Below are 27,871 nucleotides of genomic sequence, written 5' to 3' on the forward strand. Positions count from 1 at the left end.
AGCCTTCCCGATAATCGTGTCTCGACTTAATCGTCTAATCGCTGGTCACCGATAGTTATCTTCGACCGACCGATTTATCGATTGGAAAGAGGAACCACGTTACATCATGGCTTGCTTCTTGATTTACATCAGCCGCATCACGCGTACCCTTTGCCGCGACAATTTCCACGAAACGGCAAATTGCCGCTGTCGTGACGAAAACACGCCACGGACAATCCACGACGTATCCATGCAAGCAGCTAGCCCGTTATTTTCGAAGCCGGTAGTTTGCGGATAGGGCGGTTCCTCGCAAACCTTTGAATATTTCAAATACAGCGAGCGTCGTCCCACGTCCAACGTCCAACGTCGTCGAAGGACAGTCGCGCGGTATTTCCCGACGATCCTTCCTCCAGCGACATCATGCTCTCGCTCGGTCGAGTTCTCGGTATCGTCGCGATCCTCGCCGGTACTCGACGAGCGGTTGCGTTCGACTCGTGGTTCGTGGATCTGATCGACGACTCGATCACCGTGCTGTTTCCACCGGTAAGAGTATCGGCGCATCTCTGTCGTGTCGACCAAGGTAAGGCGAAAGTGCGAATCTCGTTGACGTTTGGTAACGGAGCGCATCGATAAATCGAACGATTCTTCCCGTTCGTAGACGGCGCGATCGAGCTTTCCAGAAGGATGTCGAGAAAGGGTCTGGCTCATGACATACATCGCGAGTTCGAGGGATTCGAGCTACGAACGCACCGCGACAGCTGGGAACATCGAATTTTGTACGTGGTGGATCTGGATTGCGACTACGCGATTCCACTCTTGCGAGCGGTACGTCGTCGGATTGGAAACGAGAAGCAGCGAGATACCACGATCGATCTCTAACGACGTCGCGTCCATCCGATTCGCAGGCAAATTCGAGCGGTCGGTTCTCAGCGCCGATGAGATGGCTTCTGCTTCGAGATGGGACAATCGCTGGAGACTCGATGGCGCGCGTGGAGCAAACGTTCAGGAATATGGCCGTTTATCCAGATAGCGAGGTGATTGTGGCGACGAAGCTGCGAGTCGAGGATAGCTTCACGGGAATAACGTCCGTCTACAGGCCTAGCCCGTATCACGGAGTTATAACGGAGAATCGGGGAAACTGGACAGTCGATCGTGGCGTTCGAGCGGCGAATCTGCACGCGGCGTCACGACGAAGAAGGAATCTTCGGCAGACGCCCCTGAAATCCTGTCTCGTGGTATCTCTCGACACGCGATCGTCGAACAAAGAGTTATCCGCCGTGGATTTGCGAACACGTGCCGCGATGAATTTCACTTTGGATCACGCAAACAACGATAAGTGAAATTAAGATAACGAGTTTTCCAAATTGCAACAACGAGCGTAACATCGCGTCGCGTCGAACGCTCATTCGCTGGCGGAGTTGAAAACTCGTGAGCGTAGATAATCGTCGCCTAATAAATTAGCCTTGCATTTGCATTCCCATAGATGACGGATCCTGATACGATCAATCACTTAACCGATTACGAAAATAAGCATATAGATGCAGTTACGAAGGCCAACTATCCTTGGATGTTGCATATAGCGAGCCGAATGAATGCAACGTGAGTCGCATTCGCGTTCCCCTGCCGCGTCGCTTCTCCTTTCTCTTGCATGGCAACCAGCATCTGACAGGGGCCGAAATGTCTCCCGCTGTGACGAACTTTTCGGCTCCTAGCCGAGATCATGCGTTCTAACGAGCTGCGTTTTTCCTTTCGCATCGATTTAGCATCGACTTTCGCGTGACCAACACCTGGGGATATCAACAGGAGAATGGGTCGTGGAACGGCCTCACTGGGATGCTGCAACGACGAGAGATCGATATAGGAGGCACGGGAACCTATCTTATTCAACAGCGTATCGGTGTAATCGATTATATACAACTTTATACCCGCACCAAGTAAGTCGTGTCGTTCGATAACGAAGGACGTGACAACCATCTCCACGAACCTATGTACAAGCTTAAATCGCGACAGAGCGAAATTCATTTTCCGTGCGCCTTTGCTGTCCACCGTGAGCAACATTTTCACGCTGCCGTTTCAACGATCCGTCTGGATAGCGATCGGCGTCTTTCTTCTGCTGGTACTTGGCTTGCTCTACTTTTCCTCCAAATGGGAATATCGTCGGGGAGCATCGGCGAAAAGCGCTGCATATTGGCAGCAATTTCATCTAGACGAACAAACGCTCAGTGATAATTTCATGGTCGTGTTGGGTGCTTTTGCGCAACAAGGTAAGTTCGCTGCCGTTCGTAAGTACTGGAACAATGTAATACGCGATTCGAATTTTTACGGCATACGGGATAATCTTAGCTTATGTTATCAGAGAAATGACTAAGCGATTAAGATTTTGTAAAAACTTGCCGTATGTTTTGTAGAAATCTTACGATGTATCATACGTTCTTATCTTATAAATTACGTGCGAAGTTTAAAAAAGTTTGCCTTGCATGAATCAAAATTTAAAAGTAAATAAGAATAAATAAAGTAGAAGGAGATTACTATTACGAGTAACGATCGACAAACGATGAGATTATTATTACAACGTCATACAACGAGAGATACGAATTCCCTTTTATCTTACGATATATCTGTGCGTAACTTTTAATGCAGACAATAATTCCTAAATATTTTAATGATTTCCTAATCATTGTTATTCTCCTCGCTTTCTATGAGTGTTCCAATACTATGAACGATGGGGTACGTCTTCCCTTTCGTTCGTTCACGTTCCCTCTCCGGCGAGTCGGTAAAATGGAACCGCAATCCCGCAGGATACTCTTACGAGCCATATCGCGTTCCCTCACGAATCGTCACTTTGATGCTTTTACTCGCCGCTCTCAATCTGTACGCTTCTTACACGGCCAATATCGTCGCTCTGCTCCAATCGACCACCGACTCTATCAGAACAGTTGCTGACCTGTTCTACAGCCCGTTAAAATTGGGGGCGCAAGATGTGGTCCACGTTCGACACTACCTCAAGGTAGGCGGGCCAAGAATCGTACCTCTTCCAATCCAGTTTACCAACTCGATCCAGTAACAATGTCCGTTTGTCGATCTTCTCGCAGAGCTTTCAAGATCCTCTGCGAAGAGCCATAGTGGAAAAGATCGAACCAAAGGGTTACAACAGCTCGTGGTTGCCGGTCGAAGAAGGGGTTCGACGCGTTAAGGACGAGCTGTTCGCGTTCCACTCGGAACTGGGCGCATTCTACAAGATAATGCAGGAGACGTATCGGGAGGAAGAGAAGTGCGGGATCACGGAGATCGATATACTGAACATGTTATATCCGCTTCTGGTGATCCCAACTCGATCGCCGTATCTGGAGATCGTAAAAAATGCGTAAGATGGCACGGATACACGGCAGTGATACGGTAGAAAACAAAAGGAATCGTTTTCAGGGCTTTGGTGTTGGCCGAGACTGGTCTGCAAACTCGCGAAGACAGCCGGTTGTACACGAAGAAGCCCAAATGTCAAGGACAAACGAGCTTCGTCAGCATAGGACTCACCGAGTGCTATTTCGCGTTGGTGGCGGTGGGTTACGGGGCGCTTCTCAGTCTCGTTGTGTTGGCGGTAGAACATCTCTGGCATAGGAAAGGAAGCTTGATCGACCTCCGGGTCGTAAAGAGGTTCGCTTCAAACGCCTTGCCATTTCCCGGTGAAACGCCGAACGACAACGCGACACCTTGGAGCGAAGCCGATCCGTTTGAGTTCATCGGGGAGAGTCATCGCTTTCCGGAGAACAAGGAAACGGAGAATGGATCGGTGTCAGAGGACGTGGATGATCGTCAACGACAAGGAACACGTTCGACCATCGGGGATTCGGTGAATTCGGTTCAATGAAAACGTACGAGATTAGTAGCGAATATTAACATGTTTCCGTATAAATTCTATTCTCCACGCGCGTACAAACCCGTTAAACGTTGGACGGCAAAAAGTGTTGATAGTAATTTTTGGTGAATTCCAGCATGAGGTCGAGCGTGCACTCGGGTAAATCTTCGACGCACTTGGCAGGGTTGCCGGCGAAACGGGTAAACGAGGGTACCACGGTCTCCGGTGGTACCACCGCTCCATCCTCGATGTAGCAACAGTCTTTCAGGACGCACCTTCTCCCCTGCGTAGTTGAACAAGCACTTACTCTTTCTGTTATCCCGTTGCTTCAATTCGTGCAAATACGTATAAATAAAGTTTACGCGTGTATGCCTTATACGTACGATCACTGCATCTTTTCCTATGTATATGTAAGAGCCGACGATAGCTGCGTTAATCACCGCCCGTTCTCCTACGAACACGTGATCTCCCATCGTCAAAGGAAAGAAGGCAACGCTGAAGAAACGACGAAATGAAATCAGACGTTACGGCGGTGGTAAACTTTCCGTCGTTTCTTTAATGCGTCGGCGATCACCGAGCCGCCAACTACCAACCCTCTGCTGAACTTCTTAAACGGTGGCCTTATAATAGCGTTCTTGCTGATAATACAATAACGTCCCGTCCTAACGTTTGCCAAATCGCCTCTGATAATAGCATCCGACTGTACGATCACCTTACCGTGTAACACAATATTCTGCGAACCACACAAAACAGTGTGTCTGCTTACTTTATTCCCGGATGCCTGAAACGTCAAAATCAAGAGAAACGGAAAAAAGAGGTTAAGGTCGTCCGTACTCTTTCACCATTATCAATCAAATACTACTAGTTTGGTCTTCTCCTACCGTTTCTACGTATTCCGCTTTACTGTAGTAAACGTCTTGGGGTTCCATATCGTCTTAATTTTCTTAACTCCAAGTAATCCTCGATTTCTCCAAAATACAAACCACTGATCTGTCAGGTACGTTACAGAGCCACTGTCGACGATTTCGTGTACTTGCGGTGTCCGACTACCGGTAGGTCTCGCTATCTAGCGGCGTCGCGGATAACTAACGAACCCGCGGCGCCAAATTCGATTCGATCGTCGAGCGAGATCCATACAAACGATCGAATCACCGAACTGAAAAAAGAAAAAAGAATACAGAGAAGAAACGTAAGGATCCAAACGTTCGATCCTTCTCGCGGAAAAGTTATCGCAACGATAACTCGGTCGATTGATCGTCGGGCGATAGCGTCGAATGGGCTAGCGACGCACGCGAGTGCAGCGATCGAACCACGTCGGTCGACGTAAGTTACGTAACAAAGTCCGCTCGAACGCGGTGTTTTGAAGCAGCGGCTCCATAGTAACGCCGATAGAGGGTAGAAAAGAGAAACGCGAGGAAAGCGGCCACGAGATAGTAAACCATTTTCGTTGGTCCTCGAGCGTTTAGACGGCGATGTCGTTGTTCAAGACGAAGGAGTGGTGGCGAACGAGGTGCGGTGCGAACGAAACGTTCGATAAGCACAGCCTGTTGGCCGCGCCGTTGTTCGGAAAGGAGAGACAAGATATCCTCGTGGTGGGAAGTCACGACGGTTACCTAAGGATGTACAGTCCGTCGTCGCGATGGGTGGACGAAACGAAATCACCGACCAACTACAAGTCCACGGATTTGATGATCGAGACTCGATTAGACGACTGCATCGTGGATATGAAGGCGGGCAAGTTCGTCTCGTGAGTATCGGCCGTCGAAAGTCGACGAAACGTTGCGAACTACGAGAGGTTCACGACGATCGTTGGTTGCAGAGGCTCGCAAGATCTACGTTTGGCGGTATTGACGCCATCGAAGTTGACTGTTTACAACGTGGCCCTGGTCGACCAATCCATCGAATACGGTTTGACTGCCGATAGTACAAACTCCCCTCTGGTCCTCTCCTACATTGTTCCTCGCGCGCGTTTCGCAATCGTCTCGAAAGCGGCGACGGCGAAACGCGTTGGAAAAGATCGCGACGATCGCGTACGTTCTTCGTTCTCGGCGAGACGAGAGCGGGGAACAGCTTTCACGAGAGACGCAACACGGCGAAAGAACACGCCTCCGGGCGTAATGTCGTGGACGTCGAATATTCGGCGGACGGATGGTATCGGGCAGTCGCGCGATCCTTTCTCCGTTTCTCCCAGAGCTGAGTCCCCAGTTTCGTTTACCAAGTTTACACGATCGCGTTTGGTTGACAGGAGATCGGTGCGAACTGAAGATCGCTTACGAGCACCCGCTGCCGAGATTTCCGGCATCGTTGACGATAGGACCGTTCGGCGGCGTTCGCGGCAGAGACTTTCTCTGCGTTCAATGCCTGGACGGGACGCTACTCTTCTACGAGCAAGAGATGTTCGCGTTCAGCCAGGTGACGCGGAATCGGTTGCTGGCCGAGCCGATCATTTACGTTCCGCGCTACGATCTGTTCGTCGCCGCCAGCTCCTCCTGGTATCTCGAGTGTCACAGGCACGTGCTTGCTCGATGCGTTGTCGCGTCGTCCGCTCGACCACGGCCGCTAATAAAACTCGGTGTCGCGGTGGCGACTCGAGCGTAACGCGTAATTAAATAAGTAAGTAAGTAAGTAAGATATATGGCGTGGGTTGCGTTGCCATTGCGTAGGTACCAAAGTATGGCGGAGTGGTCGAGAAGCACGGAACGAGTCTCCGGGAGCTCGAACGGCGCGGAGGAGCGCGACGCGCAGCATCGGCGCGCCAATGCCACGAGCCTCGAGCCAGATTGGACGTACAACATCGGCGAAGCGGTTCTCGGCATCGAGGCTGTCACTTTGAGCAGCTTCGAGGTTGGCATAGTGGTTCTCGGCGAGAAACATCTGTACTGTCTAAAGGACAATTGTACGTCGGTCAAGTACGCCAAGAGGCTGGAATACAAGCCGCTCTGCTTTCGAGCTTACGTTATCGGTAATTAGCTGGATGGTCGAGGTCGGTTCGTGCGTTATCGGTTCAATGGAAAACACAGACGCACTGATCCAGCTCTATGACGACGATGCTTTCAGAACCGGACGGGAAGTTGATGGTGCTCGTAATCGCCGACACAAGCACTCTCATGATTTACGAGGGTAGCACGTTGAAATGGTCGGCCCAACTGCCTTTCGCGCCGGTTGCCGTTGCCAGAGTTCAATTAGAGGTGAGTCCGAGTTGGGCCGAGTCGAGCCAAGATAAGTTTGGCTTATCGCAAAACAGGGCTGCGCTTTTTGCATCTCACGGTTACGTTTGGTGACAACTGTCGTGGCTCGCCATGTTTACAGCATCTGCAGGGCGTGATCGTAGTTTTGTCGGCGGATGGTCGACTGGAAGCCTGCTACTTAGGTTCGGAGCCGAGTTTGTTCGTCGCACCGCCGCTTCATCCACGGGGTTACGATTACACGGCAGCGGAACAGGAGTTGGCGGAACTGCGAGCTCTCTCGAGGAAGAGCAAGGATTCCGGTGAGACGGCGCGCGCGTATACGACACTAAAGCCACGCGTTTACGTGCGATCGTAGTGAGCAACGATCGTTGTTGACAGAGGATCGCACCAGCGACGCCGGAATGGACGCGGAGCTCATAGTATCGATAAACGTGTCGCTGGATTCGAATTCGTCGGATCATCGTTCAGACAGCGAGATGGAGGCGCAGCTACAACCGATCTGCAGCGTCACCATAGAGTTGTCCTCGTACGCGGTCCTCAGCGACGTCCAGGTCTGCGTCGACGTATTCAAACCTCTGGTCGTCGCCGACGATTTCTACGCTCTTCCGAATCTCTGTAAGCAAACTCGCAGACAGTCGTGTCTAGACGTTTTACGTCCGAACCGAATTCTCAACTTCCAGGCGAGCGACACGCGATGAAGACCCGGGTGTACGTGGACGGGGATTTGCCGGCGTTCTCTTCGGAAATCAGAGCGACCGTGACTTATCGGACAGACGCAGGTGTCTTAAGATCGGTGCGGAGAACCAGCCAATTGCCCCTGAAGACGATGTTGAGAAGCTGCCCGCCTGAAAGCTCGGCCCCCTTCGTCACCGTGATCAAGAGCGGCGCACCTTTGCTCACCTTCACCCAGCTGTTTCCCGGTAAACGCGTCTTAAATTCTGTCTCATCGATCGACGGTCCGAATCTGCCGTTTATTTGCCTCGCGGCGCTCTTCGTCCCTCCTTTTCGCCGTGGCTTTCTTTTTATCGCCTCCTTTTCTTCCTCGGCTCGTCCGAAAATTGAAAACGGCCGATTTATCGTTCATCATTCTGCAAAATTCTTGCACGTTAACGCTATCGATCCGTGGCTCAGGAACACGAACGTTATCTGTTCAGAATTCAGCGCGGATCAGTCGCAAAGACAAGGATGGAACGCTCTGGGTTTGTGGCACCTGAACTCTGGCCACACGGTCACCGTCGTTTCCGGCAATGCCGGAAATCGATATCGGGTACAGTCCAACGACGGATTATCGTCGACCTTGGTCGTTTCTCGACTGATCGACAGATCGAGGAGCAAAAACGAGGAAAGTGTCGGGGCGACCATAGGACAAAATCATATTCGCTTGGTGCATCAACGGATAGACGATCATTTTGCCGCACGACAAAAGATTAACAGAATAACGGTAAGTACGGAGGCAACCGACCAACGTCGTCTTCCATCGAATCGTCGAAACTATGTGGCGTTGCATTCATTGCCGAGGATAGAACGAGCTCGGTCTGCTGACGAGTCAGCTGAGAAACGTGGAGAGAAAAATGTTGCGAGCCGTGAGAGAAAGAAACGAGCGATCTCTGCCCGATACCGGATTGCCGTTCCTCTTCGATTCCACTTGCGACGCGATCTTCGCGCTTCTCGAGCAACTCGCGCAAGCGCGAGCGGTAAGTTTATTCATTTCTTGCTTATTTCATTTAACGAGCATGCGTCGGTTGGTACCGGAAACACGAAGTTGGAGTTAATTTAAAGAAGAACGAGCGATAAACATAAGCGGCGATTTTTGCAATTTCACATCCTGTGGATGCCTTAAAGGAATTTACTGATTTGCGGATGAAAAAAGTCAACGATCTCGCTGGGACAGTTTACGATCGAGCAAAGTCCGTCGATACAACCGGAAGTACCAAAGTTACCTCGGTATGGAACAATATGGAAAAGTTGCCTTCTTTTAACGATGACCTCAGGGGCATATAATTTGAGCATATAATTTAAAGAGCAGGAGAATTTATAGATAGTAAACGAATTGGTCCAGGATTTTTAAAACTAAACTCGGATCCTGTATGGTGGCACGTTGATCGAGCGAGAGCATGTTCAAAGCGATAAGAATATTTTCATAGTTGTGGCAAGTTTTTGCTTATACTAGAAATTTATGTTGCATACCTTCGAGCAATTTCACGCGATTCGACCGTGCTGGATTCCATATTTGAGACGCGTATTCGAAGTATGGTATAACTAGAGACGGGTAAAGTATTTTAATCCCTTAACAGTTTATCCGGGGTATGACTCGAGCAGAGCGTCAAGTACCGTACAGTTTATCCCGAGTGCGATGTCGGCACGGCGTGCGTCAGAACTGTTTAGCCCTTCGGTCTATTAAAATTAGAAGCTCCGGTCCAGAAAATCTACATATTTTGTATATTTTAGAATACTTCCGTTTGCGATAAAAAGCGTGAAAAATTGTGTTCTATATTAACAGCAAACTTTCGTTTACAGAGAGATTTTGTTCCGGTGTAATCGTCGACGCGAATTCCAACACGGGCCAAATTTTGTACGTTTTCAAATTTGCATAATTTTTTTCGTACTTCCCAGTTATCGTCTGAGAAACGAACACAACCTCTTGGTGACGAAAAATAAGAGAAAAGACAAGATATTGTTCGAACTAGAACGTATTATCGTGTGTTCTGTATTTCAAAATTTATTACACCCGACGTAATTGTTAAAAAGGTACTTGCAAAACGTGTTTTTCTCAATTTTTCCTTGGCCATGAGATTATTTTAGAAGGTGAAAAAATTATGTATCTTTCACTAGAGATGTTAAGGGTGAAAGGTTTTTTGAAATTCGCGTCGTGCTCGGTAACGACACACGATGATTTTTAAGACGTTGTTTTCCTTACATGGTTAATTAATACGGTCAGCAAAAGATAACGAGAAGGAAAAAGTAACGTCTAAAGCGGTTGTAGTTCCTTGTTTGTCCACTGCTGCGTCGTTTATAGAGTAGGCGAAATCAAGTAGTGTTTTCTTCCGCGTGAAACGCGCAACGCGATATCTCGAGATATTAAACGGTAACATGTTTTGAACGTTTCATTCATAAAGTAGGAAGAAATCGCTTCGAATGTCTCAGGCATCGATTAAGAATTCCACGTTACTCGTGTACGCATCGCAGCAGCTGTTAGCCAGCGATTTACAAAAGCAAAGCGAGGTAATCGTTGTATGAGACTTCCCGTTTGCGTGCACGGTGTGCGTCACTTAAAGTTATTACTGTTACTAATACTTTTCGCTCAGGTGCTATTGCTATTGAAGCTAAGTTCGATCAGCTGTTAACGCTACAACTACCGACATTTGAGACGTAGCTATCTCTATCAAAGCCAGTCGAACTGACTGGTCTTTAAACAATGTGTAATAGTAAAACATTTTTATACTTATTGATCTGTTATTATGTTACAAAAGAATCTCCATCTTCTGAGATCATAGAAATTATATAATAACAACTTTAATAGTAATAATAAGTACAATAATGAGGAATATTCGGTGGCAAAATCTTTGATAACAAGAATATTAAAATAAATTTCCATTGGTAAATATAAGAGGTATAATCTAACGATATAATAATAATAAGCGTAATAAGCGTGATAGAATAAATAAAATGAAAATATAACTTAAATTATTCTTTCCTCTGCGTCCATTTTCCGCGTGCATATTTTTTACAAAGATCGCAAACGCTGGTGGTCTTATTATTATTACAGTACCCTATCTGACACCATCAGCAGTTAATGCTGTGACTTGGTTTTGCGTTGTCCTAAAGGTTCTGTCGCTTGTTAACACTCTGACTGTCACGCTGAAATCACGTGTCTCGCTGAGGACGCCACGGGAGTATTTTTTATTATTCGAAGCATATAACGGCAAAATAATAATAAATTGACGATGTAAGACAACGTTCTTCCCCGATGGACCGTTTATCTCATTGGTGGTCACGGGTGACCACCGTGGCACCTTGGTAACAATTGATAGCGACATATTGTAACGAGGCTTTGTTTATTTCGACAAACCATTCGCATTTGTTATTTCGTCGCAAGCAAAACGCGCAGAATATATCGTTGAAACGTGTAGAATGTATTAGTAAACGGTATTTGCTCGTTCTATATATAACAGTAAGGTATGCGCACACTTCTAACTTCAATTATATGATTATAAAGCAGTAGTTTACGATTATTTTCTAAGCTGTGTTTATAATAATATTCGTAGATTACCCCTCGATGATATGGATGCAAACACAGTTCACCGATGCAAGATTTGTTCTCACTTTTCTTTTAACGGTGTTCTAACAAGAACGTTGAATTGTTCAATGGGGCACTTTTTCGTTTCAAAGAAGTAATTGTAAGAAGTTGAAACGCTCCGGTCACCAACGACCGCCGTGGCGTCACAGGAGAAACCGTGGCCGATCGTATACGACCAACGTGGCAGCCAAAGTGTTAGATCGACAAATAAATTAAACAAACGAATTGTCCTAGGAACGAGAACGGACCGGCCACGAGCTTCGATGCAGCGTCGAGTTGTTATTGTTGCTGGTACGATCGAACGCGACCAACGATAAATACGAAGCGCTGCGGGCAGCGATCGGGTTCGAACCACGTCCGTCCGATCGTTTCGTAAGTAACGTCATACGCAACGTCGATAACGTCGAGCTACGCACGATTCGTTCAGACATAATGAAGCTTCGCGTGTGGAAACAGGACTGGGAAGAAATCGCCGACGCGGCTCTGGTCGCTCTGCTGAAATCCGTTTTGAGAAAGTCTGGAACCTCGGAGACGCGATCGTCGTCCACGTGGAACGCGCTCAGCCCCATCGCGTCCAACAAGGAGGTGAACAAGTTGAAGACGCGGCTGGTCCACGCGATTCGACGACTCGAAGGCTCCAGGGAATCCGACATCGCGGAGATCGAGCTGAACGACGGCAACGTCGAGTCCGCTTAGTAGCTCCTCCTCCTGCTTATTTTCGTTCGTCCTCCTGCGATACTTCTCCGTCGAGCTCGTCTGAAAAATGCGTTTCGGGAAGCTGATCGTTGGATTAATTGGAACAGGTGATCGAGGCGGTGGCGTGGAAACTTTTTACTCGATCGATCGCTCCTATTGCGACTTTGCTCGCGCGGTTTCATGGCCAGCGAGCCGCGATTCGCGATCCAAGCCACGCTACCGCGGTATCCTCGAGAAGTGGATAAAACTCGATGAAACGCGTTGCTTGAATCGCCAAGCCACGCCACGATGATTCATTCTGGCGCCGTGATTCTGCTTTCCCGACTCGTTAGTTAACGAAGGAATCGCGCGAGTCGAAAGATTCGTCATTTCGTCTCGGAATTCGATGACAATGCACGTTTTGTTCGATGATTTTCCGATAGTTACACGCACCGACGCATCCGCGATAAAACGCGATCGGACCTCGCGTGCACCGCGTTGCACGATGAATCTTTTGCATCGTGGACGAACGTTCGTTTCGAACGAGTTTGATCGTCAAACGGTTCGGAACGACGACGACGGTGATACGTTTCGTATGTGGCGACAAGCGCGGACGCGTTTTATCGCGATAACCGAGCTTTTGTTCGAGGCCGTTTCGAGGAACGAACGTTCGCGGTCGGAAGCGACGCGTTAGAGGAAAGACCGCATCCTCGATGAGACATCGAGCGACAAATAGATTCGCGAACCTTTCCGCTTCGCCTTCTCCCTGTCGCGTAGTCGCGTCGCGTCGCATCGCGTCGTTCGGTTCGTACCGGTAGTCACGGACAGTGGAGAATCATCGCAATTCTGTTATTTCACTGTTGCTCGTTTTCATCGCGCGAGTCGTTGCGTCGTCTTTCGTTTCTCAGCCGCCGATGGTGTTCGCCGAGAACAGAGGAAGAACGGTAATACGTGCGCGGTGTCTCTGTTCTCTGTGCGCCGTGGGGATTACGCGGAAACTCGTCCGAGAGTTGGCAATCGACGACCTTCTCGGAAGAAAGAACGATCCCACGCGAGATGCGATTACGACCGCGATTTCTTTCTTACACGGTAATTCACGATTACGACAGCTACGCGATACCGATCGATCGACCGTTTATTTTCGTCGGCTTAAAAAAAAAAAGAAGAAGAGAAAAGCAACACGCTTCTATACGCAAACGCTATGGCGATACGGAAAATTCGGCGCGCACGTTGGTTCGCGGCCGATGCAGAACGGACAACTCGTTACCGCCTCCGGAAGCGATTGATTGCGAACGCCGCTAATTAGCTTACCATATACCGATAAAACCTGCCTCTTTGCCTCTTTGCCTCTTCGCCAGGACGACCGAGAACGGTCGGTCGGCTCGAGTTCCTCCGACTTCCCCTCTGCCTAGGCATCCCGCGCGCTCGCGTGCCTCGCACTCCCGTCCTCTTGCCGCTTCGCGATCCTCCTTCTCCTCCATCTCCTCCTCCTACTTCTGCTCTCTCTCCGCCTTCTGCTCGGCCAGGCTAAAGCAGGATACGGTCGTTTCCGGAAACGCGATCAAGATTACGCGCGAATCGTACGCCGCAACCTTCTTCCTTTTTCACGCTCGAGATTGCGTCGCGAGCGTGGCGACCTCGAAAACCTGCTTCGGAAAGAACGTTGCCCGCTTTGAATTTCGCGCCACGCCGTGCCACGGTTATCGGGGTCGAGCGACGTTTCGCCGCAGAGTAAAAGAGACGGAGAGAAAGACTCGTCGGCACGGCGCATGATTTAAAAGCGGACCACCTCGCTAAATTCTCGAACCCCCCTGGGACCACCAATGGAGTTCTTTCGAAGAGGATCGGAATCTCCGTGAGAGCGGTAATCAGGGATAACGAGGCGGTCGAACCGACTAAACGGCGGCAAGGGGAGCGCGCGGTTAGAATTCTCTCACAGGGCTCTTGTTCCGACCAATTACCTCGGTTCTCGACTCCTATCCTAAATACCTATTGCCTCTCTTTCGGTGGTCGATATCCCTGAGCGGGCCAGCCGTGCGGGCCGTCCATCGTCCTGTTCCAACGTTCTCGACTTGACAGCAACCTAACCATCCGAGGATGCGTTTGCGCCTTCTTCGTTCACAGTCTACCTGACGATGTTACAACGCGTACCTCACCTTGCAATTTCTTTTTACGTTAGCCGCGTGTTTCAAAATTTCGCGCGGCCCAAGAAGGTCGTCCGGCGGCCTGGGTCGAGAGAAAGCAGCGCGCAACGTTTCGCTCGATGGACTCGTAAATCATCCTAATGGAAGATCGAGTGGCCGATGGTTTTAAAGATTCGACGAAAATCGTTCCGATCGAGCCGAAAGATAGAGATGAGCCGAAAGATAGAGATGAGCCGAAAGATAATGATGAGCCGAAAGATAATGACGAGCCGAAGGATAATGACGAGCCGAAAGATAGGCAAGCGCCTCACTAACGACAGGGTCCCTCGACTTCCGCAAATTTAGGCGTCCGTTTTTCTGATCCTCGGAAAGCTCGAGCTTCCGGTCGAGTCATGGGGTTGCGACTCTGGCAGAGTCGAACGTACTCCAACGTATACCCTTGCTATCTGTTCGAAAGGAAAAGTTTGGCGAAGGCGAGCGGCGCGGCTTTGTTTTTCGAGTAACGCTCGGCGAACATCGCGCGGTAGTTACGCGCGTGAAGGCTGCGTACGCTTGATTCGCCGAAAATAGCCGGTAGCGTAACGCACGCGCGTATCGGGCAACGTATCGTCGCGTCGTAGAATCGCAAGAGAAAATAAATTTCGTGACTGGAATCTGTTCGAGGAATCGTTTCTTTTCGTTGATCCCGCGAATCGGAATGTTACGATGGAAGAAAGATGAGTCGCATGGTTCGCGTTTCGCGGTCCGCGCGTGGTCGCGTAGCCGAGCGGACCGCGACGCTGCCTACGATATTTCGAAAACGGCGCTTCCCACGCGAACGTCTGTTCAGCGTTTGCCGCTCGTTTATTTTGCTAATTCAAACAAATGCTCTCGATCGATCGTTTATGGCGCGCGGCTGGCACGTCTTTTCGCGGCGTGGTTTCTTTCTCGCGATAAGCTTTAGAGGAAGATGGGAGGAAGGGCCACTCGGCGAGATGAGAAAATCGGCCGAAGTCGGGCGAACGTTAAGCAACGGTCGACCGGTGAATCGAAAGCGAACTCGTTGGTCGAGGTTTGCCTTTTCAGGTCGCGAAAGATGTTTGGCTCGCGTGCGAGCGATATCCCTAAACGACCTTGCCGCGAGCATGTCCCACGTTACGTACTCCGAATGTGCAATACGTACGTATGCGCTTGCACGAGTTAATCCGAGTTCGACTCGATCCGATCCGATCCGATCCCCTGACACGCCTTACGATATTATACGATACGATACGATGCGATACGATGCGATACGATACGATACGTGTTATTATTGTCGAGCGGATCACGACGCAGCTCGAGCGAAGCGTTGCGCTTACCGGATACGAGCTGCGGCGACCGCCACGCGCGCGGCAACCGACAACGCGTCAACAACGGAGCAATATCGTGTAACGAACCCGACGCTAAGTCGAAACAGATTCGAACGCTGTCCGTTACGTGGAGAAAAATGAACGTAAGGTCCGAGTGGAAGAGGAGATATCGCGGAGCAACGGTACTCTTTGGCTTCGCGCTCGTCCCCTCGCGTTGCAACGAGCAGCGAGCGGTCCTCGCGTCATCGGAGGAGCCCCGCGTCCTACGTAGTAGGCGAAATTTCTCCGTAACGGTCGTGAGGCGATACTCGGTCGGAGGACTGTGCCAAGCGAGGTTTTCGCACGACCTTGCACTCGTTACGCGAAAGAAAGCAAAAGCGAACGACGCGGTTGCAGTTTGACGTTCCGCTCGTTACAAACAGGACCGTTTCGCAGTCGTTTTTCCTTCGTTCATTTCCCTCCGCTGTCCGTCCAATCTGTTTTCCTCTATTCTTCGTTCTTCGATTCCTCCTTCGTCTTGCTCGCGCGTGCGTCAATGATCGCAGATAGCGCGATCGAGTATTAATTCCGCGTTTTTTTTTCGAGAGAGACACGCGCGAAAGCCGATTCGCCCGTTCGATCGCGATGTCGCGAGGTAACGAAACGAGTAGCAACGATATTTAACGCGAACGTTGTTTATACGTTCAGCGATGGCCAGGTGGAATTTAATAACGAGTGGCGTGCAACGAAGCTTCTAGTCTAGCTTTCTTACAGTGGCTCGTTGCAAGGGCGCGCTTCCACGAACAAAGCTAACAAGGTAGGCAGTACTTCTCGTTACGAAGATCCGCTCGCGGAATACTCCGCATCGTCGAGACGCGGTGGAGAAGAGGGCAAAGAAGGAAAGAGAGGGAGGCGACGAGAGGATCGGAGCCGTTCTTCGTCCTCGCTAAGCTGCTGCGGAACAAGAAAGGAAGAGGTGCATACCTAGCGCGTCGTTTCTTTCGCATCGGGTCGAATCGATCGTAAACTCGTTAATGGTATCGAGGTTAATGCTCGCGGATCGATCGGGTCGGCGAGCAGGCTGTTTGCGCGAAATCCTCCGCGAATATTCCGCTCCCGGATATCTCGTAAAAACGCCGTATTATTGAATGCGCGCAGCCGATACGATTATCGAATTGGAACACCGTCGATAGAATGGCCGGATTTCGAAGACGTTGCCGTTGACGGCACCGATCGAAAAGAATACGTGGCTGGCCAAGAACCGGGAACGGAGGTCCACCGAGTCAGCGGATTTGCTCGTCGTTCGGAGTTCGGGGTCGGACGAGTCGTCTCGAGACGTCGTACGCCGCGCCGAGGAATCGGCATTTTCCAGCATTCCGATCGAATAGGGACGCGCGTGATAGCCTCTCTTCTCTTCTTCTCTCCTCTCCTCTCTTCTCTTCTCGCCACCGGCCCCTAAGATAAAACGTACGTTTCGTCGCCGGTGTGTAGCTACTCGTTCGTGCTCCGCGACGCGACCAAACTTTTTCTCCTCCGTCTTTCTTCCTTCTCTCGCCTCGTCTCTCGCGGATCGGTCTTCCTTCTACCTTTCTCAGCACCGATTCGCGCAATCCGGTCGACCGCTGCCGTCGTCTATCTTATCGCTAGTGTATGACCAGTCGCGAACGCGACCACGATCGAACGAGTTGTTCGCCGTGTGCTACGTCGGAGAATGCTTCTCGAGATCGGTAGTCGTCGTACGAGACACTCGTCCACTCGTTCCGAATCGATAGAAATCGGACGGGTATCGCGTCTTGTCGCGTACAAAAATTGTCAAACTACCGGGTAATCGAATCGGCGATGTCCTAACTCCTAACCCATGCTTCGGAGAGAGAGAGAGAGAGAGAGAGGGAGAGAGAGAGAGAGAGAAGAGAGAGAGGCCGAGTTCGAACGTTCTCCCCCTCTCTGTCGAAACCTCGCTCGCAGTTTCTCCTCCGCTGTTCTCTTCACCGGTTCTCCGAGCGAACCCACTCTCTATCGGAGGCAACTGCCTCCTCCTCTTCCTCCTTCTCCTCCTTCTTCTCCTCCTTCTCCTGATTCCCAAGCTCTTGTTCCTCCAGCTTCCCGCGCTGCTACTCTGCCGCCACCTCCTCCACCACCGCCACCACCGCCACCGCCACCGCCACCGCCACCACACCGTCACCTCCGCCGCTGGCCCGACGACCATCTCCGACGTAGCCACCACTCTCGGCCATTTCCAGTCGCCTTTCCCCGCTATACCTCCGCTCTGGCTAGTCCAACACGCAGCTACGGAGCCTCGTTAGTCGTTACACGCTCGAACGATCCACGGTGGTGGAAGTCGCAACGGAACTTTAGTGCAGCTGCGGCGAGCAGCTGACGCGGAATCGTCGGTAGTTGGTAGTCGAGGTTGCCCCGCGAACGCAGTAGCGCGGTTCGATTCTTCGAACGGTGGTTTTCGTTTGTGACGCACCGCGCGCGCGCGCGGTTTTGTACGCGGTCGCGAGTACAAACGCGAAAGTTAGTCGAAAGAGTGTTGCTGCAGGGATTCCACAGAGAGAAAGAGAGAAAGAGAGAGAGAGAGAGAGAGAGCGCGCGTCGTTTCGAACACGTCTCGGGCTTTCCCGCTCGTCAAATGTACCAAGTCTCGATTTATCGCGGCCAACGGACAGTAGCCTCGTCGACGCGTCGGCGCCGAGTGTCACGGGTGCGTGGCGATACTTCGACCGAGTCGACGTCGACGGTTCCGGTAAGTCGATTCGTTCCGATTCCACCGAATTTTTCGTGGTTTCGTATTCCTGAACGCGTGGAACGCGGTTCGCCGACCGATACGTTCGCGCGTGCCGGTTTCGCGATCCTGCGAATGCGACGCGAAGAACGAAACGTCGATGCGACGAAACGGCAAACACCTGTGACGATGCAACGCGATCGACGTCGAGGATGTAGCCGCGACGTTTGCACGGAATCGAACGATCGATCGGTCCAGCTCGCGAACGATTATTCGAAATTGAACGAGTGGTGGCGCGTGGAATTTGCGCTCGATCGAGGAGGGTTAAAGAGAAGAGGAGGAAGAGAACGGTCGCGCACGATACAGGATCGAAGGCGGCGCGTAGCCATCTGACAGCCCAGAACACGGTGCTAGATGTCGCCAGTGACGCGATCCGCTTTGTCCCGCTGATCGTGATCGTCCAAGACTCGCCGGCTCGTTCCCCTTCTCCCGTCCGTCTTTCTTTTTCTTCTCTTTCCTTTCCTTCTTCACTCGTTTTCGCCGTTCCCGCCGTTTCGATTTCCTTCTTTCTTCCGATTTCCCTGTTTTGCCCTCGCGGTTACCTTCGACCGGCACCGATCGACGTAAAACAACGACCAACAACAAGGTAGAGAGGCAGGCCAGCTCGCGCGTTCAAGGTGCTCGCATACCGACGCACGCGCGGCCGGATCGCGCGCTAGCCCTTCTCGTTCCACGCACCTGTTCCGTTGTTGTCGTTCCGCCACGGCGTGCTTGCACGCGACAGCTCGTGCCACTTACCTCCAGTTACTTGCCGAGAGCCGGCCTCTTCGCCGATCGTGTAAGAACACCGCATCGTCGATCGCGCGCCCGTTCGTCTTCCACCTTCTGAGCCGGTGTTTTGTCTCTCCGCTTTCGTACGAATCGCCCCTCGTGGACATCGTCGTGATCGAGTCGCGGGTGTCTTCGCTTAGCCGCTCGTTCCGCGAACGATTCGCTCATCTGCGTTTTCCTTGGAACGCCGTCGTCGTTGTTTCGTCGTACGCCGCGCGTAACACGATCGTCCGACCGAGCGATCCGGCCAACGATCTCGCGCGTTTTTCTAGAACGAAGCTCCGAAGCAAAGTCGACCTCCTCTTCTCTTTTCCTTCCTCCTTCTTCCCCTTTACCCTCCTTTCGTCCTCTCCTACACGTACGGCTGTCCGACCGTACTCGGTGATCGACGATCCTACAAAAAGTTATTTACAAAAAGAAGAACGCGCGTTTCAATTTTCGAGCCAAGTGGGTACCGTTCGCGTGGTCGCGTCTCGCGAAGCACGGCGAACGTCCGAAAGAAAAAACGAGGTAGAACGGCGCGCAACGTACCGGCACGTTGCACGATAACGCGCTTCTTTCGGACAACCTCTGGCGAGACCAAGTCTCGCGGATGACGGTTTTTCGCGTGAAAAAGGTTCGCCTCGAGGAAACAGCCGTTTACGTAACGCGACCGTGGGTAATCGAAATAAGTTTTCACGCAGTTCCGCGACGCGTACAGTGGCCGCGTGCGCTTCTCGTTGGAACGTCGGTTCTCGATCGGGCAAGAGGATCCAGTCTCGAGGATCGCGTTCGAAAAGGAACGCGTTCGTTCGAGGGACGCGACAACCCGACCAAATACCTGTTGCTGGCTCGTTTATCCTTAGCGGTTTATCCTCGTCAGGCTATCTTCGTGAACGCGACTGAACCGTCCCGACCAAGTGTTATCCTCTGCTTCTAAATCGGAGATAAACGAAACTCGTCTGGTCCATTAGGATGCGAGGGAACGCGGGACGCGCGGAAGAGAGAAACGGCGCAGCGAGTAAGAATCGGGAGGAAAAGCGAAAACAAAGAGATGGGCGTGCGTTTGATGGAAATCGCGTTGGAAGCGATCGCGAGTGTCACCGAGGACGGAAAAATTTCGCTCGACTTTCTAAGCTTCGAAGGCAACGGCATGGCGCGCGGCGATCGATCGTAGGTTTGGCCGCATTTTTCCCAGTCGTAGGAGAAGGCGTCGCGTCGCCGCGCGAGATTCTATGCAAATCTCGGTCGGCAACGCTCGCCCCCGGACGAAGCGAGGACGGCATCGCGAAGCCGATGCGGCGAGAACGAGGCGCGCGCGTACGGCACCGCGTCGCATGGTGCGCGACCCCCGTGAATCAGGCGGCTGATCATCCGGCGGCCGCGTGGTGGCCGCGAGTAGATGGGCGATCGTTTCGCGAGAATCGGCGCGCTTGCACGGAGGACACTAGTCGGTCGGCGGCGTTTAACTACGCGTTTCTCGGAACTACTACGAACCGGCTGTTATGGATTTCCGAAGAAAGATTCCGTAGGTTGTGCGCGTGGCTCGTGAAAATATACGAAGATCTAGCGCAAATATACCGACGGCAGGAAGGTTACGACAACAATCGTTCGATAGACGATGGCGAGCGCGTTTCTCTCTACCATCGTGCGACTCGTTCTCAACAACCGCTCTCGATCGATCGTTCCTTTCTTTTCTTTCCGTTTGTTCGCGAGGCGCGGCGAGGGGAGAGCAGGCGATGCGAAGCGAGGCGAAGCGACGCGTTCCGGGGGTTACTCGACACGGCGGGGCGCGCCGCTATCCACAGCCTTGATCCGAATTCGCGCGCCAGTCCGGCGCGCTTTTTCCCGTAAATCCATTCGTCGAGTCCGTTTCTCCGATTTCGATCGTCGTTGCTCGCGAAATGCGAGGAAATCGTGGAACGTCGCCCTGGGCAGAAACGCGACGATCACTCACGGAAGCTTTTGCTTTCTCTTTTCTAGTAAATCGTCGTGATCGGCGGCGAAGGGGAAGACCGAAGCGAAGGCGACGCGCACAGCGGAACGACATCGATGTCGAGGATGAGGACGAGACGATCGCTGTCGAAACCGTTGATCCTAGTTCTGGCCCTGGCTTTCGTTTCGCCGATCGGTCGGTGCGCCGCTTCGGAAAGCATAATAGGTGAGTTCGCTGTGACAAACGGCGCGGCGGTGTCGCTCGATTCGCGGATTCGCGGTAACGATCCGACCGCGATCGCGATCGCGATCGAAAGTCAGTGTAACGAACGCGAACGCGAGGCGGGTCACGCTCTATTAACGGGTTTTAAAGGCTCTATTCTTAGTCCGTCTCCATTATCTACCGGTCTATTTGCACCGCAAGTGGTCGGGTCGAATCACGACTCGCGGGAAAACAGGTCTCCGAACGTTTGAGAACGACGGCACAGCCGTCCGTGTTACTCCACGGTAGACGAGAAATTCCACCGATTGCCCGAGACGAGTCGAGTTGCGTAATCGCGCAGGAACGAACGCCCGCGCGTTTGCCTTGACTTTCGATCGAATCCATCGAAACAGCCTTCTCGTTCGTCCGTCCGTCCGTTTCCATCTTCGTTTCGTAGCTGGGTCAAATCGAATCTCTCTCTTTTTCCTCCTTTTTCTTTCCTCTTCTCTCCACCGTTCCCTTTCTTTCTCCCACTTTCCATTTCCAACCGTCTCGTCCTACGATGCCTCTCGAAACGCCCGAAAACAGAATATTCGAAAGAGATGAAGACCGAAGAAAATTCCGACCGTCGTTGATTATTTACCGATACGCGTTCGCCCGTCAAACGTCTCTCGCGTTTTCTCGTTTCGTCGTCGCGTTCGCGGCTTTCTCGCGAAACGGAACTAGACGCGCGCGCGGGTGAGAACAAGAGAAACAACCGGCGAAAGGAAAAACAAGAGAGAGAAAGAGAGAGAAAGAGAGAGAGAGAGAGGAGAGGCCGCGGGGAGGACACTGCCAGTCGGGGGGAGGGGGGGGAGAGGAGAAAGAGAATGCGAAGGAAACGGACGGCGCGAACGCCAACGCCGCCGCGTTCTTTCTCGCACGCATTCCTGCGCACTTGAGAAAAAACAAAAAGAAAACAACCGAAAAGGGAAGAAGAAACGCGTGATTTACCAGCAGGTCGGAACGGATTTCTCTGCTTCTTTTTTTTTCACTTTCCACGGAGTGGAAATTCGAACGGAAGCGCGATGGGGAGCCGCGCGACCAGCAATAGAGCGCGATGTCGAATTATCGCGCCCCGTAATTGGAACAGCGCGAGACGACTCGAACGAAATGGAATGGAGACGCGCGGAGACGGAAAGCCGGTGCAAGTGTGAAAAGAGCGTAAGAAACAGCGCCGGGAGTGGTGTTCGCGTTGGAAAAGCGCTGCGGACAACGCGATGCGCGATCGTCGCTCGCGAATAGATCGCCGTGCGAATCGCGAACAGGTTAGGGGCGCACGATGTTAAAGGAAGGTTGTTTAAAGTGTGCAGGAATATGTGCGCGAGGAAACCGAGAGGGACGTTGCGACGATGGCTTCGCTGACCTAAGACAACGCGGCTGGGGAAAGGCCGGCCGAACTGTCGACCTCCCATAGATATTTGACCTTCGATGCGCGCACGATCGATCCCACTGGATATCGATAGCTGTGTATCACGTAAGTAAGAAAGAACGACGGAGAATCGAGATTCCGATCGACCGCCACGACGCGACGCCGAGCGCCGCTCAACGACCGCGAACACCGAGCGCGTCGCTCTGGTACTTGCTTGGTATAAGGCGACGCGAGCGACAAGGAAGCGTGGAACAACGGCGAAGGTCGATTCTCGAAACGAGCGTCGTTCGATCGCGGTACGATGTGGCGCAGCGCGGCGCGGAGCGGAGCGCAGCGATCAGACGTCGGATTTATCGGCACTCGTAATCGATATCGGGCGACCGCGACGCGTACCGATCGCGTCGCACCGTTCGCATTGTTATTCGCCGTTCACGGCCTTTGCTTACAGGAAGCCGAGAAACATGTGACATCGAAGGAGAAGATTTCACCGTGGACAAGATCCCGAATACCAGATGTTTCAACTGTTTGTGCAAGGTAAACGAGGACGACAGGGCTCCGCGAGGACAGCGTTCGACCACGCGCGTTACGAGAATCTTTAACGCGACGCGACGCCACGTTCGCAATTCGTTCGCGTTTAGCCGAACCTATCGGACTCGAAAATTCTTCCAAATAAGTGGCGATCGTTGGAGCGAACGCGATGTTAGCGAGACGGCCGGCGAAACGACGTCGTCGATGACGACTATCTCGGTACGTTCGGTTCGTAGCCGATCCGAATGGACCGATAGATGGATGGATCGATCGAGCGTTGGATTCGCGATCGAGAACGCCACTCTCGTCTGATGCTTTCATCGGCGATAATCTCTATTATTTTCGAGAGTCTCGACCTTCTCGCTACGAGACCATCCGTGACCCGCGCGTTAAATAGCTTTACGTAATCCAACCGGCAGATAAACCACAAAGGTTTAATTATAGGCCGCGCGATAAGAGGCGCGAGAAATAATTACGCCGGAGTTGGACGATAGTCGCGCGACTGGAGGCGAGATCTCGGACTTTGGGCATCGAATCGAATCGCCATGCGATTTTGATCTATCGCTAAACGATCCGCTGTTTCTTCTGTTTCGCAGAATGGTTTCGTCGAGTGTAGGAAACAGCAGTGCCCCAGTATCGAGGGTTGCTACACGTTGTTGGAACCACGGGAGGAAGAGTGCTGTCACAGGTGCAAAGGTAAGCGGAAACGGATGTTCGACTCGGTTTAATTTCGTTGCACGGGTCGACGTGGCATGTTCGAGTAGCTGGATCGCGCACAGCTCTCGGAGAAATGGATTCATACAGAGTAGAAGAGAGAAAGAGCGAGAGAGCGTGTGAGTTTCGACGCGAGTGGAATGTCCGGGGCGGAGCATTGTTCCTAGGGCACAAAGGCGCTTCTGTTCGTCGATACGTCGCGTTGATACGCCGATAAACCCGAGCAACTTGGGCATCGCGATCGGCTGTTTACACCGGCAACCGTCGCGTTGCGTTGCTCCACGGACCGACTCTTTGCTCGATCGAGGCCAGAGGATTTCTTATCGTCCGTTTCCTCTTCTTCTTCTTCTTCTTCTTCTTCCTCTCCTGCTCTTCTCTCGTCTCTGTTAAATGCGCTCGGCACGAGCCCTGATTTTGCCATTGCGAAATTAATCGGCGCGTTCTTCGTGGCTTCTTTGACTTTTTCAAAGTTTAATTGGTTCGATCGGCCGAAGGTTGTATGCGGAATGGAGTCCATCATGAGTCCGAGACAGAGTGGACCGAGGAGAACGATCCATGTAGAATCTTCACTTGCAAAGCCGGAGTGATCACGGAGTCTCGACTGCACTGCTATACGCCTTGCGCGAATCCTATTCCGGCTGCAGCCGGCCAATGTTGCCCGGTGTGCGCAGGTGAGTACGTCGGCGAGCTGGATCGGTCACTGTCCCGTGTGTTGGACTACACGCACGATCGCTTCTTTCGTAGGGTGCAACGTAAACGGACAGCTAGTGACGGCAGACAGATCGGTGACCACCACCGAAGATCCCTGCGTTACTTGCAGATGCAACGCTGCCGGTCGATTAACGTGCGCGAAACAGGCCTGCCCGGTGCTACACTGCCCTGGCTCGAAGATCGTTCACGATTCCGGAGAATGTTGTCCACGTTGCAAAGGTAGGTCAAATTTGCCTGGTCGGACGAAGCGATAAGCACGGTTCTCTGGTCGATGTTGCCTTGCACGCACGTCATTGTCAACAGGCAGTCGAAGATACTTGTCGCCGCCGAAAGGCGCGTGCATGTTGGGAACGGGTATCTACAACTCCGGCAATCAATTCTACCTGGATCAGTGTACGCGGTGCAGCTGCTCGAATTCCACCGTCTCCTGCGTTCGAGAAACCTGCCCGGTACACGACTGTCTGGCCGAACATCAGATCGCTGTCCCCGGTCGTTGCTGTCCCCAGTGTTCCGAGGTCGAGGAGGTTCGACGATCCTGCACCTACGCCGGCAAAACTTACGGGGCGAGTATTTATTCCCATCGAGAAGTACAACCATCATCGTTCGATCGATCCGCCGCTGGTCGTTCACCCAACGCGATCTCGTTCAAAGATTTATTAAAGGTTCTGTTTTGTCCTAGGCAGGATGGCGAAAGTTGGAAGCTTGACTCGTGCAAGGCATGCGCCTGCATGCAAGGTAAAGTACGCTGCGCGATGCCGATGTGTCCACCGTTGAATTTGCCCTGCCCTCCAAACTCCAGATTGGAACATCCGGAGGGCCAATGCTGTCCTCGTTGCGTGGAAAGTAAGCGCACCGCCACCGCCGCCAAGCGTCGAGACGTCGTCGCGATTCTTCACGTCTATCGCACGTTCGTTGTTCGCAGGTGACGGGGTGTGCACCGTTTTCGGGGATCCGCACTATCGTACGTTCGATGGCAAGTTTTACAGCTTCAAGGGATCTTGCAAGTACCAGCTGGCCAGCGATTGCTCGGGACACACGTTTAGCGTTCGAGTGACGAACGACGCCAGGTCGACCAGATTCTCCGCATGGACGAAAACGATCGCGATCAAGGTGAGCGACGGAGATGTGCGGGCCGATCGATCGATCGAGCTCACTCTCGTCCCGAGTCTCTCTATCCGCCGTGGTGGTCGTAGGTAGGCGACTTGAAGGTGAATCTCGGGCAGAAGATGCGAGTGAAGGTAAACGGGAAGAAGGTGGAGATACCGTATCGCATGGCGAACCGGCTGGACGTGAATCGCACGACGGACAGCATAATCGTGAGCACGCAGATAGGAATCAAGGTTCTGTGGGATGGGATCAGTTTCCTCGAAGTATCGGCGCCGACTTCGTACAGGGGACGGCTCTGCGGTCTCTGCGGCAACTTCAATTCCCTACCAAAGGACGACTTTACCAATCGAAGGGGCAAATTGTTGCAAGATCCTCAACCGTTCGGTCAATCTTGGCTAGTGGGGGCCAAAAAGAGCTGCGTCAGGCCAAAGCCGAGCGTGAGCCCGGATCGGGCCAAACGTTGCAGAGGACGAAAAGATCACAGGTACGGTGACATTCGATCTATCTGTCGTACTCCCTTTGGCTATTTGGATTTTACGCGTCCGACAGTAGCCAGCAAATGTAACAACATGGACGTGTGTCGCGCAGGTTATGCAACAGGCTGAGGTCGCAGATCTTTGACGCTTGTCACAAGAAGGTGAACCCGACCATGTACTACAAGGCTTGTCTACAGGACATGTGCGAATGCCCGACCGAGAATTGCTACTGCGAATCGTTCACCGCATACGCGCACGAGTGCAAAAGGCTGGGCATTCAATTGCCGCACTGGCGAAAATCGACCAGATGTCGAACCGGTTGGGACCAGTTCTCGGGATCTGGCCCATCTCTCGGTCCACGTTTTCCTTGATCCATGCGTACGTCCCCTCCTTGTCCTTTCTCTCGAGCGTCGAGCTTCGAGTCTCGAGAAAAAGAGAGAAAGAGAGAGAGAGAGAGAGAGAGAGAGAGAGAGAGAGAGAGAAAGGTGTCCGAGGCGATCGACGTCCCGACAGCGAGGAAACGATCGTTCGCGCCTCTTCTTCTCTCGGTCTCTGTCCGCGTTTGCCGGATTCGCGAGCGATCGCTCCGCGAAATTCTCAGCTAGTCACCGCGTTTGTTAGCCGCGACGAACCGATCGATTCGCACCGCAGACGAGCAAACGCATCGCGCACCATCGTACAACTACTGTACACCCGCGTCCCGTCGACGATCACCCTCCTTCGTCCTCGCGAGTACACGACGTCTTCCCTTCCTCTCCTCATCCGATCGCGAATCCTATCGAGCTCGGACGATTCCGAAGCACCGTGCAGTATTTCGGCCGATGAGCAGGCTCGCGGCATATCGTCTACGTCCCGGCATTCGTTGAATCCTCGATATTCGTAGATTTAAGCCGACATCGCGTAAAACCGCGATACCACTCCTACTTTCCATCCTTTCTTTCACGCTAATCCGCCTCCCCTTCTCCTCCTCGTCGTCGTCGTCGTCGTTTCTCTCTTTTCTTCGTATGTATATAAACGTCCACGTTTTTACGATTAGATGTTCGATCTCGACGAGACGTCGTCGACTGTACATAAATACCCCGGACCAGGCTCGCGAAACAGCGAGTCGATTCTTCGCGGGACGTGTTCCCACCGCGATTTCTATACCTTTCTTCAATTGTCTCGCGTCTCTATTACCTCCTCTACATTTTGTTATTACCTTTCTCTCGCATCCTACCTACTCCTACCACTCTTTTTCCTATTCGTTTATGTTGCGCGTCCAAATTGTACATAGTTCGAGTATAGACACGTGCGTACGCATACGCGCAGCGACACGTATATGCGTCTACAAGTTCAACTATATCGACATAATCGTCAACGTCTCGCGAAAGAGTCGCAAATATACCGGAGATAGTCCAAAGCCTTAGCCAATTTGTATCGACTATAGCATAGAGATGTTCTGGCACGCATCGAGTACGAACGAAATAAATGAGTTATATTCGTAAAATTGACAACGTTTTCATTGCACACTATGTCAGAAATGGAAGAAAAACGAGTTCACTTACCACGATTCAGGTTCGTATGTTGAGTTCGAGACGCAGTCGAATGTTCGAGGTGAAAATAATACATAATCGGTAAACATAACCATGTTCACCGACAGGTCGTTCCCTTCGGAGTTGCCGCGCTGCGCGATCCTTTCATTCAGCAGCTGGCAACAATGGCGCGCGCGCAGATTCACGTCTTTCGAGGACCATATCACCGTATTTTAAACGAAAACCGATTTCGCGTAAGACAGAAAGAAACACACACGACGAACAGATATCGCGCGTG

General features: G+C 51.9%; 3 protein-coding genes across 18 annotated transcripts; 2 read left to right on the plus strand and 1 right to left on the minus strand.

The window, feature by feature from the left end:
* The first annotated feature begins 399 nt into the window (after positions 1-399).
* On the plus strand, positions 400-4,198 carry LOC122573026 (glutamate receptor ionotropic, delta-1-like). Of its 2 annotated transcripts, none has more exons than XM_043738897.1 (10): positions 400-559; positions 638-804; positions 885-1,214; positions 1,463-1,578; positions 1,743-1,913; positions 1,990-2,243; positions 2,778-2,986; positions 3,072-3,343; positions 3,403-3,848; positions 3,969-4,198. In XM_043738897.1, the coding sequence occupies exons 1-9, from the start codon at positions 400-402 to the stop codon at positions 3,842-3,844; spliced, it is 2,121 nt and encodes a 706-aa protein (XP_043594832.1). In that variant the 3' UTR covers positions 3,845-3,848; positions 3,969-4,198. The 2 variants fall into 2 exon arrangements, with proteins under 2 accessions (XP_043594832.1, XP_043594833.1); XM_043738898.1 differs by having other exon boundaries at positions 885-1,013.
* On the minus strand, positions 3,857-18,984 carry LOC122573045 (dynactin subunit 5). The gene is made up of 5 exons (XM_043738946.1): positions 18,967-18,984; positions 4,714-4,988; positions 4,426-4,613; positions 4,216-4,327; positions 3,857-4,115 (listed from the first exon to the last, which is right to left on the minus strand). The coding sequence occupies exons 2-5, from the start codon at positions 4,759-4,761 to the stop codon at positions 3,918-3,920; spliced, it is 546 nt and encodes a 181-aa protein (XP_043594881.1). The 5' UTR covers positions 4,762-4,988; positions 18,967-18,984; the 3' UTR covers positions 3,857-3,917.
* LOC122573025 (BMP-binding endothelial regulator protein) lies at positions 4,996-27,548 on the plus strand. 15 transcript variants are annotated; one of them, XR_006318641.1, is made up of 15 exons: positions 4,996-5,579; positions 5,652-5,740; positions 6,078-6,342; positions 6,496-6,794; positions 6,890-7,020; positions 7,142-7,319; positions 7,399-7,635; positions 7,701-7,940; positions 8,175-8,461; positions 8,544-8,714; positions 11,552-11,689; positions 11,774-12,120; positions 20,962-21,139; positions 22,461-22,631; positions 23,651-23,750. XR_006318641.1 is itself a non-coding variant. In XM_043738887.1 (11 exons), the coding sequence occupies exons 1-11, from the start codon at positions 5,305-5,307 to the stop codon at positions 9,019-9,021; spliced, it is 2,331 nt and encodes a 776-aa protein (XP_043594822.1). In that variant the 5' UTR covers positions 4,996-5,304; the 3' UTR covers positions 9,022-11,695. The 15 variants fall into 15 exon arrangements, 9 of the variants coding, with proteins under 9 accessions (XP_043594822.1, XP_043594823.1, XP_043594825.1 ...); XR_006318640.1 differs by having other exon boundaries at positions 11,552-12,120; positions 22,450-22,631; XR_006318638.1 differs by having other exon boundaries at positions 11,552-12,120.
* The last annotated feature ends 323 nt before the right edge of the window (positions 27,549-27,871 follow it).

This window comes from Bombus pyrosoma, linkage group LG11 (assembly GCF_014825855.1).
Source record: "Bombus pyrosoma isolate SC7728 linkage group LG11, ASM1482585v1, whole genome shotgun sequence".
NCBI lineage: Eukaryota > Metazoa > Arthropoda > Insecta > Hymenoptera > Apidae > Bombus > Bombus pyrosoma.

Excerpts from the sequence above, each read along its gene's own strand:
- LOC122573026 (XM_043738897.1), top strand. The coding sequence starts at position 400 with ATGCTCTCGCTCGGTCGAGTTCTCGGTATCGTCGCGATCCTCGCCGGT. Across the intron at positions 1,579-1,742 it reads GCGAGCCGAATGAATGCAAC|CATCGACTTTCGCGTGACCA; the intron begins GTGAGTCGCATT and ends GCATCGATTTAG. Across the intron at positions 1,914-1,989 it reads CAACTTTATACCCGCACCAA|AGCGAAATTCATTTTCCGTG; the intron begins GTAAGTCGTGTC and ends AAATCGCGACAG.
- LOC122573025 (XM_043738887.1), top strand. The coding sequence starts at position 5,305 with ATGTCGTTGTTCAAGACGAAGGAGTGGTGGCGAACGAGGTGCGGTGCG. Across the intron at positions 5,580-5,651 it reads AAGGCGGGCAAGTTCGTCTC|AGGCTCGCAAGATCTACGTT; the intron begins GTGAGTATCGGC and ends CGTTGGTTGCAG. Across the intron at positions 8,715-8,862 it reads AACTCGCGCAAGCGCGAGCG|GAATTTACTGATTTGCGGAT; the intron begins GTAAGTTTATTC and ends GATGCCTTAAAG.
- LOC122573045 (XM_043738946.1), bottom strand. The coding sequence starts at position 4,761 with ATGGAACCCCAAGACGTTTACTACAGTAAAGCGGAATACGTAGAAACG. Across the intron at positions 4,328-4,425 it reads TTTAAGAAGTTCAGCAGAGG|CGTTGCCTTCTTTCCTTTGA; the intron begins GTTGGTAGTTGG and ends TCGTTTCTTCAG. Across the intron at positions 4,116-4,215 it reads TAGGAAAAGATGCAGTGATC|GGGAGAAGGTGCGTCCTGAA; the intron begins GTACGTATAAGG and ends TCAACTACGCAG.